This window comes from Carettochelys insculpta, chromosome 1, assembly GCF_033958435.1.
Source record: "Carettochelys insculpta isolate YL-2023 chromosome 1, ASM3395843v1, whole genome shotgun sequence".
Lineage (NCBI taxonomy): Eukaryota > Metazoa > Chordata > Testudines > Carettochelyidae > Carettochelys > Carettochelys insculpta.
In genome coordinates, this window is record NC_134137.1 from 287,647,697 (window position 1) to 287,663,385 (window position 15,689).

A 15,689-nucleotide genomic window follows, 5' to 3' on the forward strand; every position below is an offset into this window, starting at 1 on the left:
CAGTCACCTTTCAAATTAAAATATTTTTTATTACATCTGGTATTTGAATAAGTGCTTCCATATTCAGAGCCCATCTTATCTTGCCCTACTACAAACTACTTTGTAATTTGCGGCTATTCATATCAGACAGACAGGACCCAGCAGAAACCAGTCTAACATGCAAAAAAGAAAGCCTTTACAAATAAATATCTTCAGTAAAAGCAAACAACAGATATACAGGCTGACTAAGGTACTTGCCAAAAATACTGTGTTTTGACTAGTAAAAGTCTGACTAATGCATTACTTAGTGGAAGAGTGACAAAGAAAAATCCCGTAGTCGTCTTAAATATGTGGTTACTTTTGGTATTCTGCTTTAGGGATGCTGAAGAGCAAGTAATCCCGTAACTGAGTAACGGCAAAAAAGTGTTGGTTACTCAGTTAACTGCCCTCGTACCCTGCTGCTCTGCATTTAAAAGGCTAAGCCGGCACAAAGGCTGGCTCAGATTGTGTCCCTGCCAAGAGGATTGGTCTCTTCTCCTGCCTGTGCACCAGCTCAGCCTTTTAAATGCAGAGTGGTGGGCAGGAGGCAGGGAGTGAAGAGCTGGATCCCCACTGCAGGGATGGAAGCTGAACCAGCTTGTGTGCCAGTTCAGCCATTTACATGCAAATAGGCAGCCAGGAAAACTGACAGATGCCACCACAGGCAGGGACAGAGGCTGAGCCTTATTTATTTGAGGGGGAGGGCTGCAAGTAACAGGTAGCACTAAACAATAACCAAATGCTTATTGGTTAGTTGGGGAACCAGATACTCTATTACATGCCCATTCTTCCCAATTCTGTTCTGAAGTTGTACTTCAGTGCTGCTATAACAATGAGGGGAATTTTCTGTACTTCTAAAAGCAAGTACTGATATTCACAGGGTTGCTGAGAGGAGCATAAACAAAACAATATTATGTGAATAAGTAAAATATGTATCTTGATAGACCAAGAAAGAATAAAATAGCTGTACTCTAAATTGTGATAAGTATTCTGAAGCACAGTTGAGGACACAAGTAACTGAAGACTTCCTTGTGTGTTTTCATTTCCTTCGCGTATGTATAGTTCATCCTACTGTTATCAACATTTTAAAAATATTAGTCACTGAACATCAGAAACCGACATTCAGTTTCTGGACAAAGTACAAACATATATCATGCAGGAAAGAAGATGAGCCAGCAAGTTCCTTTAAGGCAGTACCACAAATGACCATTTGCATTGTCTCCTTTTGGGAAGGAGAAGCTGAATCAACTGCTTTGAGGAATACACACAATTGTGAGATGACAGAGGAAATTATGGAAACTGCCGTGTGCATCATTTCTCAGAAGACTAGAATCTAAACTCCCTCTTGTCTCGAGTACGAGAATTATGAGATTAAAAAGATACTAGACATGAAGAAGGTAGCTCTTCCACATTCAGGCTTTGCCTACACTAACCACTTTTATCAATAAAACTTGGGTTTGTTCCCCACAACCCTCTCTGCACACACCCCCAGACTGACATAAGTATCACCAGCAAAAGCGTTGGTTTGGACAGGCTGATATAGCTAATGCCAGTCACTGGGGTGGTTTAATTATATAAGTATGTACGTATGTTCTCTCTTGCCAGCAAAGAGCAGCTAAATATGAGACCTTGGAGCAGCACAGTGCTACAGCTATGTTCATAGTGGTATAGCAGTGTCACTCTAAATTCCCGGGTGTATACATAACTTTAAACATAAGTGGCAACACAATCCATACAGTACAATTGATATCAGTGGAAACCGGATTTATGTTGCCTGGGGGGTTCTCCTTCCACTGTTGATTATTCCTTATATGAAGTTTGTCTTCAAGTGGAAAACAAACATTAAAACATCTCAACCAACAAGCATTCTTATCTTGAATAATGTATCTTGTAATACTCTGCCTGACAAATGAGATATATCTACAAAGCAAAATTCTCTAAAATATTTTGCAAGTTCCTGTAAAATAAGCATGTACCACTAACCACTGGTCACTTGATACCACACTACAAGGTATGTCTAGTTTCAGTTGATATGCCTGAAACAGCACAGCATTCCTGTGAATGGATATTCACAAACCATCTCTGCAATGCAGTTACCTTTCAGTGACTGCAGTTGGCCCTAATATCTTCGCCACTTTCTAAAATGAACGTTTGCATAGTCAAATACCAGCCAAAAATAGATGGAGACTAAGTTAACTTGTATAGCCATCAGCCGAAAACAGTCAAAACCCCTTCACTATAACAGAATTACGAACGTCTGCATACTGAATCTTCTAATTTAATAGAAATTAGCTTCAGTATACACCTATATTAGTCAAACCTCTCTAGTATGTTCTGCTATTTTAAGCAAAAAACATACAGTTCTTAATGTAGAATGAACTAACAGTGGTTTTAGCATTTAAAACACACATGAATGCCACTGCAGCAGATGCTCTTAAATCCAACAAGCAGTTGTGATACCAGGAAGAGTTACTTCTTGGTAAACATTACCTAAACTTGGCTATCAAATACAACTGAAATAATGGTGAGTTAAAAAAAAACAAAAAAAAACCACACACCACAGAAGTTCCAGGATCTATAAATTCTGCACTACTTCAGGTCTAAATCTACAAAAGTAAATGACTTCAGACACTTTAACCAAGCTCTCATACCTGATGTGAAGAGGCTCTGTGGTTCTGGTGCTGTGGGCCAGTCGTTGGATGTCTGTGGAGAGCTGGGGAATGGGGGAAGCCCACTTGGGATGGGGTTGGGGTGCCGGAAGTTGTCCGAGAAGAGTGACTGTGATTCTGTTACAGCCCCTTCAAAAGGAGACCTTGCACTATGATTGGATGAACTGATGGGTATGACTGGATTGGGTTTTGATAAACCAGGTGGTGGTGGTGAAGGTGTGTCACTGTTTGATATCTGGGGGGAAAATAAAAAAAAGTAGACTAAAAATATGCATCTTTAGACTTTAACAGAGTGACTCAGTATTTTAAGACTCAGTTTGATGACTAGAAAAATTCAGGTTACATTAAGATTAGCACTCCAGGAAAACAATTTAAATGTAAAAAAAAAAAAAAAAAAAAAAAAAAAAAAAAAAAAAAAATATTAGTCAGAAGCAGCCCATTTTTGGATCAAAAGCATTTAAAAAGTAGACAGTTATCAATAGAAGCTAGCATGCCACACTGATTTCAAAAAACAAGGGGTTTCTCAAAAATAAAGGTTGCAACTAAGCTTCAAACAAATACAAATAACATTTACGTAATATTGGCTTTCAGGACATACCTGCTGTGAGCTGTCACCATTTCCTATGCTGAGAGCATCTGAAGGTTTGTCGATAGGGCTGGAGAAAGGGAAGGGGGGGGGAAAAAAAAAAGTCAAGATATATGCACTCAACAGAATAACCAAAGTGGACATCAGAAGTTGGCTTATTTTGTAGTATACTAGGAACAGAAACTGCCCAAAACTAATTTCAAGAGGTTATAAAGCAGGTCCACCTACTGTTTGAGGACTTCATAAATCACAAGTGTTCCAACTTTATCATTTGACAAGTTTTAGTTTATGAGCACAGGTATATTTCACATACTCTGTTCTGTTTGTGCACTGTTCTACTGAGTGCTAACGGAAAGGTTTAAAGCATACGAGTCCTACCCTTTAGGCCACTCACAGAACAGAATTATTTTATTGCAGTACTCTAACCATCTGCAGTCCCCAATTTGTTATCCGACAATTACGCCTGCTCTGTCGATACAAAAGAATTTAGTACCATGGGTACGTTACTGAGGAAGCACTAAGAACTTCCCACCCTACACCCTTGCCATGTGTATTATCTGAGAGGTAGAAGATTGACTGGTTAGAAACTGACATCCTTCATCTAAAGAGAGGCAAAAAACAGACAAGGCAGTGGCAAGTCAACAGTCCAAAAACAGCTTGTTACGAAGTTTCAATTTTAACCTTGACCAACTACTAAAGCAGAGAGAAAGTTCAGTCTCCAGACTCTCAAAATCTGAGAAGAGGAAAGGTCTAAAAACAGAAAAGAAATGCAGAGAAACATGAAAAACAAAGCTAGAAAAGGACATAAAAATGACATTGCAGAATCCAAATCACTGGAAACTACACAACGCCTTTTAAAACATCACAGCAATCATTTAATTCTGACAGGCCTTGGCTACATCTACTCTACAGAGATCTTTTAGAAAAGATCTTTTGGAAGGGCTTCTTTTGAAAGAATACGTCCACACACAAAAAACCGGATCAAAGATTTATCTTCTTTTGAAAGAGAGTGTCGACACAGCCCCCCACAGTTTTGAAAGAACAAGCCAGGGATCGAAAAAATCAGGTGCCATAAGGACTGCTCTTTAAGAAGTATGGCCCTGAGGAGCATCTACATGTTTTCTTTTGAAATGGGGAGCTCTTCCTGAAGCAGGAAAGAAAAAGCAATTTTGAAAGGAGCGCCGCATTCTTTCAATTTACTTTCGAAAAAATGCTTGTGTGTAGACGCTCTGTGGGATCTTTTCTTTTGAAAAAACTTGCTAGTTTAGACACAGCCCTTTAAAAGCAGTCCAAAGCGCTCTGACTTCCATGCTAACCTAGGGCTTCAGTTAGGTCCATATGCAAGAGTCCTGTAAATTCAGGCTATGACCTCAAGTACAGCTCATCTATCCCTAGCACAGCAGAGGCCTCTGAGCACACTGTACAGACCCAAATGCTTGTCCCTGTAGATATAATGAATATTAAAATATGAAGAACTTTAGATTATTAAATTTTTATTAGAAAGCCATAGTTCAAACAGGTCAAATTACAAGCACTATTTGGTGCAAAAGTAATTCTTATCAACCTTGATTTATTTTCTTGAATGCAGCCGTCTAAATCTTAGCTCATCATCAAAATGTCCTGCTGCTGTGAAGTTTGGGCACCTATTACTGTACAAGGCAATTTAGCTAGGTGGAACACATTTAAGAGATTACAGTTACTTTAAAACTTGACCATGGATCACAGGGTTTAAGTAAAATCAATTTCGGTGCATAAACACATTGGTTAAACCTTGTATCAGATTAGAATTGGGTCTCAAGTTCTTTAAAAGCAATTTAGAAGGACAAAAATTACATAGGAACAGAACAAAAAAAAGCAGTAAAGCAGCACTTTAAAGACTAACAAAATAATTTATTAGGTGATCTTTCATGGGACAGATATATAGAAGATCACTATTCCACGGTGGCCGATTATTTCTTGCCCAGCTCAAACCAAAATTTTGTAAGAGTAACTAATCCTAGTTGTATTCTGAAGAGATTTATGACAGGGTTTATGCACATGTATATCACAAAAATATCTGTGGCAACACTTTACTAAGAGTATGTATACAGTGACATACAGAAAATTAATCCAAATTAAATAAGTGAGTTTGAAATAGTTCAGTAACATTGCATTAAACATGTCAACACCCTCATTCAGAATTATAGCAGCATTTTTCATCCCCCAACTTTCTCAGTTCACTTTCAGGTGAATAAAACTAAACCAAATTAAAGTCACATACTCTGAGCAGCATCCACACTGGGATCTAATGTAGTTTTCATGAAAATTCACCCCCTTTAGTCAATTCGCATTAACATTCCTGCATGTCCTTGTGTAAAAAAGTCAAATACTCAGCTCCTAGCAGAAAGTATGCTACAATGACATTTTAACCCTACAAAGGCATTGACAATAATAGTATTGCTACATCTTGAAGTAAGTACTTTATGATTGTTTAGGACAATCTAATTGATTAAAAGAAAACTCAATCACAATTGAGCTACACAAAAAGAGTCTTAAAAGGTTGAACAGGTTCTACAAGCTACTGCTACAACCCCATCAATAAACAAGACAATCAATGGATCCCTATATTCTAGTCATTTCACTTATATAGTAGTGCATTCCATCCAGAAAGATCCCCAAACTCTTGCAACAAGCTTGTCCATCCCTGGGATTCAGCCAAAGCTGGTGTGAAACTTAGCTACTGTTTAAGTGCACACAGCAGCAAATGACTGGAAGAATATCAGAGTTAACTGAAACTAGAGAGGAAGTTATAGAAGCCCAATTACCTAATTAGAATTTGCCCAAGACAGCTATGTTAACACTCCTAGTCTTGAGTGAAGCACCACAGGATTTCTGATCAAGTGAGGCGTGACCTTGAACAGTGAAGTTTCTCTCATCACCACGTTAAGATGTGGTTCAATACTGACCCAAAAGGAAGAATAGCTGCTGAATCAGCACCATCACTTCTGTGATGGTCTGTGGTTTCTTTTGTCTTCTCCCATCTACAATTTGGATTAGTCCAACCCAGTTTAGCCCAAGAGATCCCATGGAATCAGCCTCTGGTGAGATACAATTGCAAGATGAAGCAAAATCTGCCCAATAATATTTTTGATGGAAGTGGATATCACTACCACTAAAGAAGGAATTCAGAGAATTCCCACCACTATGCAAGGAAATGGTCAAACACAGAGATAATCCTTGACACAAAGGAATTTTGGCACACTGTGGTGCCTTACCATTCATAATCGTGTACCAAAACATTGGAAATACTGAATACTATGGCAAATTGCCTAGAACATGAAAAGATGAAGAGATGGATATTCCACACTTAACTCCTTGGATATCATAAGCCAACTTTTCGAAAGTCATCAACTAAAAGCCTCCTAATGTAGTAAAAGAATTACACTTTTCTTGCAGAACTCTTGAGGTTGTCCATAGATGTTGGAGACTTGTCTCTTGCTAGAGCCTACTTTTTGTAAGAAGCTTGTGTAGCAGCTGCCCATAACTGTAGTGCTGCCAATGCATCTCAATTCTTACCTATTCTATTACTTTTAACTAAGATTTTTCCCAAACTGCTACATGCAGTGTTTGATATGGGGTTGAGGTTAGGCTGAGACCAAACTAATTTCTATATCGTGATCTGATGAACTTTTGAATCCAGCTCTCCAACCACAGAGGCCGGAGAACATCCCTCCACGCCATTAAGTGAGAGAGAGCAAACTAGCTAAAGTATAAAAGGCAGCACAATTTACCCGAAATCTGAGTCTGGACCATCTGGAGTCATGTGTTCTGAGTCTGTGCCATTTTCTAATATAGGAGGCGTTTTCCTGTGTTCCATTGTTAAACCGTTGGCTGATTTACTTGAACTCTGTAATGATGGCCACGCATCTTTGTTATTACTGTTCGGTCTGGAAAAAGGCAAGAGTAAAAAAGAGTTCAAGTTATGAAAAAAGTGTTTTAAAAAAAATTCGAGCACTAAGGAAACGAATCCTTGTGCGCAACAGTCCATAGAAATGGAATCACATGGGTCTATCTATTCCAAATGGATTTTAATGCTGATAGGTAAAAAAAAGCTCCTCAAGAGAGAAGATTGAGGGGGGAAGGGGGGAGAAAACAGAGTTCTGCCCACCAATTAGATAACTGGATTCCCTACAGTGGAGTCCCAATTGTCCAAAGGTAAAATATCCATTTAGATAGCTTCAAGTACCAAAACCCACGGGCTTCTTCTCGGCAAAAACTTCTTCACTGTATCCTAGAAATATTTAGTACTTTTATAAACAGTGACCAACTTCCCCTCCTTCCCCACACACCCCAAAGATCTTCCACATCCTACCATATCCCTGAGGATTTTCCCAGGCCGGCCTGAGAGCTGAAACAGAATTTGGTTGCCTGCCTGATGGTCCATAATGCCATCGCTAGACCAAGAGGTTAGTCACTCCAGCACATTTTAAACACAATCTATCCAAGTTACAGCCCAGTTTACTTCTTTTAACCTAAAACTTTCATGATTTCTTCTACAAAAGTAGAGTTCACCCTAAGAAATATATCTGATCTGGACGAATGACTTCAGGAGACGGTAGCTGAAGTTATTTACAGCTGCAGGAACTTACATCCTTCAACAGCTACTTTCCAGGCATCTGTTTGTAAGTACATTTATATAAGTATGTAATCAGCTAATATCACAAACACAAAAAGAGAAGTTACTCACCGTAGTAACGGTGGTACTTCAAGATGTGTCCCTGTGGGTGCGCCACAGTAAGTGTCAGGCTCGCCCGGTGCCGCAGATCGGAAATCTTCTGGCAGTTTCTCCTGGATCGCGCATGCGCTAGCGTGCACCGCCCCCCTCCACACCCACAGCCGCGTGTGCGATCCAGTCCCCACCAGTTCCTTGACCAACTGCCTCGGATGCTCCTGAAACACACTAGACAGAGATCCGAAGCGGGGAGGATGGGCGGGTGGTGGAGCACTCACGGGGACACATCTCGAAGAACCACCGTTACTACGGTGAGTAACTTCTCTTTCTTCTTCGAGTGTCCCCGTGGGTGCTCCACAATAGGTGGCTACCCAGCAGTAACCCAAGTAAGGAGGTGGATAATCGGTTTATGTGCAGCTTGCCCCTGAGAGGACTGCTGTCGACAGACGGGTATCTTCTTCGAATACCCGAGGCAGGGCATAATGCTCGGCGAAGGTGTCATAAGACGACCAGGTCGCCACTCTACAGATGTCTTTTAACGCGATGCCCTTGAAGGCGGCTGTTGACGCTGCCACCGCCCTGGTGGAGTGAGCCCTGGGCGGGGCCAGCAAAGGAGCATTTTGAAGCTCGTAACACATTTTTATACAGGACACAATGTGCTTAGAGATTCTCTGTGAAGAGAGACCTTCTCCTTTTGATCTGGGAGAGACAGAGACTAGGAGCCTGTCCCATTTTCTGGAAGGACTTAGAGCTGTCTATGTAGAAGGCCAACACCCTCCTCACATCCACGAGAAGCAGGCGTGCCTCCTTGCTGGAGCTGTGAGGCTTCGGGTAAAATTAGGGTAAAACTATTGGCTTGTTAAGATTGGACTCCGAAGAGATTTTTGCAACAAAGGCTCGGTGCAGCCTTAAGGTTACCGCCTCCTCTGAGAATACTGTGCAGTGTAGCCTTGCCACCACTGCCGCAAGCTCACTCACCCTGTGGGCTGACGTAGTTGCAAGGAGAAAGGTTGTTTTTTTTTTTTATCGTAAGGAGACGTATGGGAACTGTGGCTAATGGTTCAAAGGTGGACCCGATAGCGTGCTGAGCACCAAGTCCAAATTCCACGATGGTGGAAGTGGTTTCCGAGGGGGGTACAGGTTTACCAGCCCCTTCAAGAACCTGGTAACAATAGGATGGGCGAATACCGTGGGCCCTTCCTCTGTATGCCGAAAGGCTGATATAGCAGCGAGGTGGACCTTTAGCGAGGATAAAGAAAAGCCCACCTCTCTCGAGGTCCAATAAGTATTCTAGTATTACAGGTATAGGAACATCAAGGGGAGCTAACTGCTTGGCGGAACACCAGGCTGTCAACTGAGTCCATTTCTGCTTGTAAGTCCTCCGGCTACATTCCAGGGCTTGTTGTACTCCCTCCGTACACGTGCTTGTAGGTGCAGACCCTGAGGGTGCGGGTGCACTAAGGACCCCTGAGCCTGTGTGAGTAAGTCCGGCACCACCGGTAGAGGGAACGGTGGGCGGTCCGACATGCGCAAAAGCAAGGGAAGCCATTGCTGCCGATCCCAAATGGGGCTATGAGTATCATGCGAGCTCTCCCCCTTCTGGCTTTGTGCAAGACCTTGTGGCAAACAGATCGATCTGGGGAAACCCCCATGTACAAAAAATGCGCCGTAACAGATTGGAGCGGATCTGCCATTCGTGCATGATTGCGAAGCGCCTGCTCAGCTGATCTGTTTTCACGTTGTGAGCGCTCGGCAAGTACGAGGCTTTCAACGTTATGTTGTTGGCGATGCACCAATTCTACAATTGGACTGCTTCCGCACATAGGGCACGGGATCGTTCTCCTCCTTGTCGATTGATGTAAAACAAAAGTGGAGGTATTGTCGGTATTGAATCCCGACTACTTTGCCTTGTAGGTAATCTCGAAAATGTTTGCAGGCGTTCAACACCGCTCTGAGCTCCAGCATGGTTATGTGCAGTGTCTGTTGCGCAGGGGACCATAGCCCTTGCGTTACCTTGTCGCTGATGTGCGCTCCCCATCCCATGTGGGAGGTGTCGGTAGTAAGAAAAAATAGAAATTTGTGGTTGGTGAAAAAGGCACCCCCACTAGCAGATTCTCGGGGTTTTCCCACCACCCCAGGGATCTGCGCACCTCTGTTGTGGGCGACACCACCCTGTGGACAGTGTGGGATGCCGGTTTGTAAACACTCGCCAGCCAATGCTGCAGGCTTCACATGTGCAACCTGGCATTCTGTACCACAAACATTGCTGCCGCCATGTGGCCCAGCAGCTGTAAGCACGTTAAGACCGGCACCATGGGACTGTATGTGATGATTTGCACCAGCGAACTGATGGCGCGGAAGCGGGCGTCGGGTAGGTACACCCTTGCTGTGATAGATTTTATGCGTGCCCCTATGAACTCTATATGTTGTGTGGGTTCGGACTTTGACTTTGTGAGGTTGACGACCCCAGTGAAAAAAAAACGTGTCCACTATGATGCATATCATGCGTGAGACCTCTGCCTTCGAGGCCCCTTTTAGCAGGCAGTCGCCCAGATATGGGAAAAATAAACACCCCTTGTCTGTGCAGGTAGGCTGACACCCCTGCCAGAGTTTTGGTAAAGACTCTGGGGGCCAAGGAGAGGCCGAACAGAAGAACCCTGTGCTGGAAGCGCTCCTGGCCGACCGTGAAGTGGAGGAAGCGCCTGTGTGCCGGGTGGATTGTTATATGAAAGTAAGCATCTTGTAAGTCGAGTGCTGCAACCCAGTCTCCATCGTCCAGGGCCGTGAGTATTAAGGCAACTGTGATCAACCGAAAACGTTGCTTGCGCAAGTAACGGTTGAGGCCCCGAAGATATAAGACGGGCCTCCAGCCTCCTGTTTTCTTCTCTGGTAGGGAGTAGCATGAATAAAAACATTCCCCTGGAATTATTCCGGCACTCTTTCCACCTCCCCTATAAACACAAGGTGATTCACCTTCTGCTTGAGCCTCGCCTCGTGGCACCATCCCTGAGGTGAGGCCTGGTGGGAGGCTTCGTCGGTGGAAGCGACTGGAAGGGGGATCGCGTAACCCGTGACTATGATCTCCAGCACCCATTTGTCTGTGGTGATCTTTTGCCATTGGGAGTGGAATGGTCTAAGGCGAAGATGGAACATGAGATGAGAGTGGCATTGAGCAAGGGTATTGATAGTGCAGCCCCCAACATACTCGTCAAACTTGTTGCCTTTGGGCCTGACCCGAGGGCATACGGCTTTGTTGAGAACATCGCCTAGGAGTTCTGTACTGTTGCCGCTATTGATAGCGCCCTTGGTGTAGCCCCATTGATATTGAGCACGCTGTGGTTGTAAGCGTAGCGTCTTTGCTGAGGATAAAATTTTTCCCTCCTGTATGGGGGAGTATAAATGCCCAAGGTTCTAAGTGTACCACTCGAGTCCTTACTGGAGTGAGGGACCAAGTCAGTTGAGTCTGCAAACAGCTTTTATGTATCAAAGGGAAGGTCCACGATCTTCGCCTGTAGGGCCCTCGGGATACCCGACGTCTGGGGCCAGGATTCTCTACGCATAACCACTGCTGTAGCCATTGAACATGCCGCCGTGTCCGCCACGTCCAGGGCAATCTGGACTCCCGTCCACGATGCTGCGTAGCCCTCTTGAATAAATCGCCTTTAACACCAGCTTTTTGTCTTCCGGAAGTGAATCCATGAGGGGAGTAAGCCTGGAGTAATCATCAAAATTATGGTTTGCTAGGTGTGCCCATAATTTGCCACTCAATAGCAGGGTAGAAGAGGAATATACCTTCCTGCCAAACAGCTCTAGCTTCTTAGCATCTTTGTCCGATCCCCCCAATTTGTACTAAGAAGCCTTTGAACTCTGCTGAGATGACTCGACCACCAAAGAATTTGGTTGTGGGTGACTGAAGAGGAACTCTATGCCCTTTGCCGGGACGAAGTACTTCTTATCCGCTCTCTTGTTTGTAGGCAGAACAGAGGCCGGAGTCTGCCGTATAGTAATGGCTGACTCCAGAATGGCTTTGTCCAGCAGAATAGCAATTTTGGACGAAGCCGGGGGTCTCAAATTTTCCAGGAGTTTGCGATGTTTCTCCTGCACCTCTGCCATTTGAATGTCTTGCGCGAAAGCCACCCTTTTAAACAGCTCCTGAAACTGTTTAAGGTCATCCGGGGGAGAGACATCCCCGGGGGCCATGGCCTCATCTGGGGAAGATGAGGAGGAACCACTAGGGTAAACCTCCCTCGAACCCTCGGGCTCCTGCGGCCGATGGTACACTTGCTCACTGGAGGATTGTGAAGGAAAGTCTCGGGGTTCTAAAATTAACTCCCCTTGAGACAACTGTGTTTCCGTCCCCGATCAGGAGTGCCCACGGGGGTACTGAGCGACCAGGGGGGACCTGCCCCTGGGTGTAGGCCTGTGGTGTCTGTGTCCAGCATGATAAGGACGACCATGGCAGCATGGGCAAGGGCCTGGGGATGGAAACCTAGACCACTCACGGGGTGTGTACCCCCGATGTCTGGGAGAGCGAGACCTCCGCGACGACACAGATAGAGGTGAAACTGGCTTGTGATAGTACTCCAGGGGATCCAATCCCAGAAATGGTGAAGGTGGCCCAAGCCATGGTGACATTGGTTGGAGGAACGGAGGAGGTGGTTCCGGATGGGCCGGTGGAGACACACGCCTTCGGTGCAGTGTGTGTATCACAGGGGGAGGGCTTGGTGCTAAAAGCAGCGCAGCCCTGTCCGGAGATGGACTGCGGTGCCGGGCTTTTGACTTTGCCTTGCCCCTCCCCTGCGGGGCCGGCACTGCCCCCTTCCATGCCAGGGATCTCGGCCCCGCTGTCAGCGCTGCGCTCGGCACAGTCAGCTGCAGTGCCGCACAGGTATCCTCCTCCGGTGCCTGCAGGCTCCATGCCTGGCGCCCCTGCACCATTGGTGCCGCGGGGGCCAGTGCTGCCTGTGGCGGTGCCGCTGGGTCCAGGCGCTTGCCACGCTGATGCTCTAGGCACCGCGCGTGCCGGCTGTTGTATAACCGGAGGCTCAGCCTCTGCCACATGCGCTGCCGCTTGCCTGAGTATGCGGCTGGGGGCTGTACGGTCCGCTCATCCTGCTTGCTGCAAACGTCAGCAAGTATCGAGACAGGGAGAGTTTCCTCCGTTTCTGCACTGAGGGAGTCAGAGAAAACTGCCCTCCTCTTATGTAACCCAGAGGGCGCTTCTGGGTGAGGCTTCTCCGGCAAGTCTGGCTGGAGAGCCTTATCAACAAGAGCATTTTACGCCTCATCGCTCTGTCCTTCCTGGCCCTGGCTGTGAGCTTAGCACAGTGAGAACACTTCTGGGTAGCCTGTGATTGCCCCAGGCATTGGATGCATTCGCTATGCCCCACGGAGGGCAGCATAGCTTCACGGTATGACTCACACTTTTTAAAACCTGAGGAGGCCATTGCGGTGAGTCCATTACTGTTAATAGGGTACTTAGCACTTAATCCGTGCCTTTCCACCCCAAATAGCGATCACCAGCCTGCGGGGCAGCAGGCAGGCCGAAATGGCGTTCACATCCGCTCTTCTCTTCTCCTCTCTCTCTTTTTTTTTTTTTTGCGCTGATATTCTCTTTGTCTTTGCTTTCTCTCTCTTTTTTTTTTTTTTAAAATAACCAAAAACAACGAATGACACGTAGAAAAAAACCACTATTTAATCTGACTCTGGCCTTAGCCTGAGTAGATTCCATCTGCAGCCAATGGCGGTTGAGAAGGAACTGGCGGGGACCGGATCGTGCACGCAGCCGGGGGCGCGCAGGGGGGCAGTGAGCGCCAGCACATGCGCGATCCAGGAGAAACTGCTGGAAGATTTCCCATCTGCGGCACTGGGAGAGGCCGACACCTATTGTGGAGCACCCACAGGGACACTCGAAGAACCACCTATTAATTTCTAGTCCGTTTCTTTTTTTCCCTATTGTTCTTGCCTATTCACTTCAGAAAACAGCATCCCATTTACAGTAAGTGATTACACAGTGTGCAAGTGCTTCACTGTAAAAGGAGGCACACACTAAAAGCTTCTAAGTCTTCTTAAATGCCTCTCTCTTCGTAAGTATTAACAGACTTACTGAATGTGCAAGTATTCAGTCAACATCTACAGGTAGATTTAACAAGTTCTTATTTGGAATCAGGAAGATTCCTATGGCTCTTTAGCCAAAGTATTTTTTCCCCAAATTTCTGTTGAGCCTCAATATTTCGTTATAATTCTGGCTGTCCCCACATCTCGGATATTGTAAGATTTACTATTTTGTTTGTACTTACCATTGCTGCTTTATGGGTCAACTCATACATACATCTAAGGTAGGTCAGCTCTTTCATTTATGCCTAAAACTCATCTTACATATCTACACCTTTGAGAGAGGAGGTTAAATATAGCACTCTATCAAATCCTCCTCACCAAGTGGAGAATTGATTTATATTACATCTTATGGTCATGATTAAATATATTCTTTTGCCCTTTCTGCCACACTATCCTGATGCAAGAGTGATTTCCGACCCAGACAAAATATGATATTAATTCTAGTCTAGATGAAACTTCAGGCTGCAATGGGCACGTCTTCCCTGTTTCCCTTCCACCTCAAAAAAACCTGCCACAAATATCCAAATGACAGTGTAGACTTTTCCATGGGAAAAATGCTTTAAAATGCTTGTGAAACCTAATCCAAAGATCAACTACTCTCCAGCAACAGTCCCTCATCCCATGTACTAGTGGCAAACATTTTTGTGTTACAAGAAAGCATTAATCATTTTGGCCCATTAAAAGTAAGTTTGAAGAAAGGAGGAGAAAAACAGGGCCTGAACTGTTCAAAACAACCCACTGATATCAGCCCCTTTTATTTTAAGTGAATACCACTATCATCACTTTTACTGTATGACTACGGAGTGCTGTGCTGATAGGTATTCATGTACACACCCCTACACAGGTAGAAATTACAGCATTGTCTTTCACTCAAATGAGGAAAAAAATAGTGAAGAGGGACCTTCACACTGGAGCAAACTTGGAAAAAGAATGTTTATACAGGGAGCTTTTGCCCAGTAATGATATTTTCTGTAGTATTACTGCAGGCTTACATTTGCACATACATTTCATATACAGTTCAGCTTCTGCTTGATCTCTCAGGTGAAATCCTAATATCAGAAAGCCATAATGACTGTGAAATTGCTGATTCAGGTATAGAATCTTAAGAGAAGACAGACAGTAGCATATCCAAGAACCAGACAAATGAGAAGCTTATCCTAAATAGAAAGTTGCAAAAAGGATTAGTAATTTAAACATAAATTAGTTTATAAATTGATCAATCAACTCTCAAACTACATATGCTCTTATCAGAGAAATATTTGAACAGAGACCTCCATCTCCTTCAGTGCTGAAAGGACAATGGCAATTCAGATATTATCCACCAGTCCACATCAATACTGATCCAGACTGCACAATGTGGTTATGCTACTCAGACGAAATGGAAAACTGACACTTAGTCCACTTGCCCATCAAAGTATCTCATGGCATTTTTCACAAGTGCTAAGATGTAGCTCTGGGGCGTGGCCAGATTCCAATGCTCATAATTGCTTTCTAACTACCTGAATTCCTGCAGCAGTTTTAGATGGAGCAATTCTTCATTTTCTGCTCTAAAACATCTTGTGTTGCAACTCCATCAGGTTTCAAGTTA

The 15,689-nt window shown here is 44.3% G+C and overlaps 1 protein-coding gene across 4 annotated transcripts in view; it reads right to left on the bottom strand.

Moving 5' to 3' along the window:
- The window catches only part of CNOT4 (CCR4-NOT transcription complex subunit 4), a 124,796-nt gene that overhangs the window by 27,575 nt on the left and 81,532 nt on the right, over positions 1-15,689 (bottom strand). For 2 of the 4 annotated variants that reach the window (XM_075011217.1, XM_075011196.1), the window contains exons 8-10: positions 7,044-7,199; positions 3,286-3,343; positions 2,670-2,922 (exon numbers count right to left, since the gene is read on the bottom strand). In XM_075011217.1, coding sequence (XP_074867318.1) covers positions 2,670-2,922; positions 3,286-3,343; positions 7,044-7,199 — 467 coding nt within the window. The remainder of the gene's footprint in view (positions 1-2,669; positions 2,923-3,285; positions 3,344-7,043; positions 7,200-15,689) is intronic. The other 2 variants (XM_075011226.1, XM_075011206.1) reach the window with 1 other exon arrangement.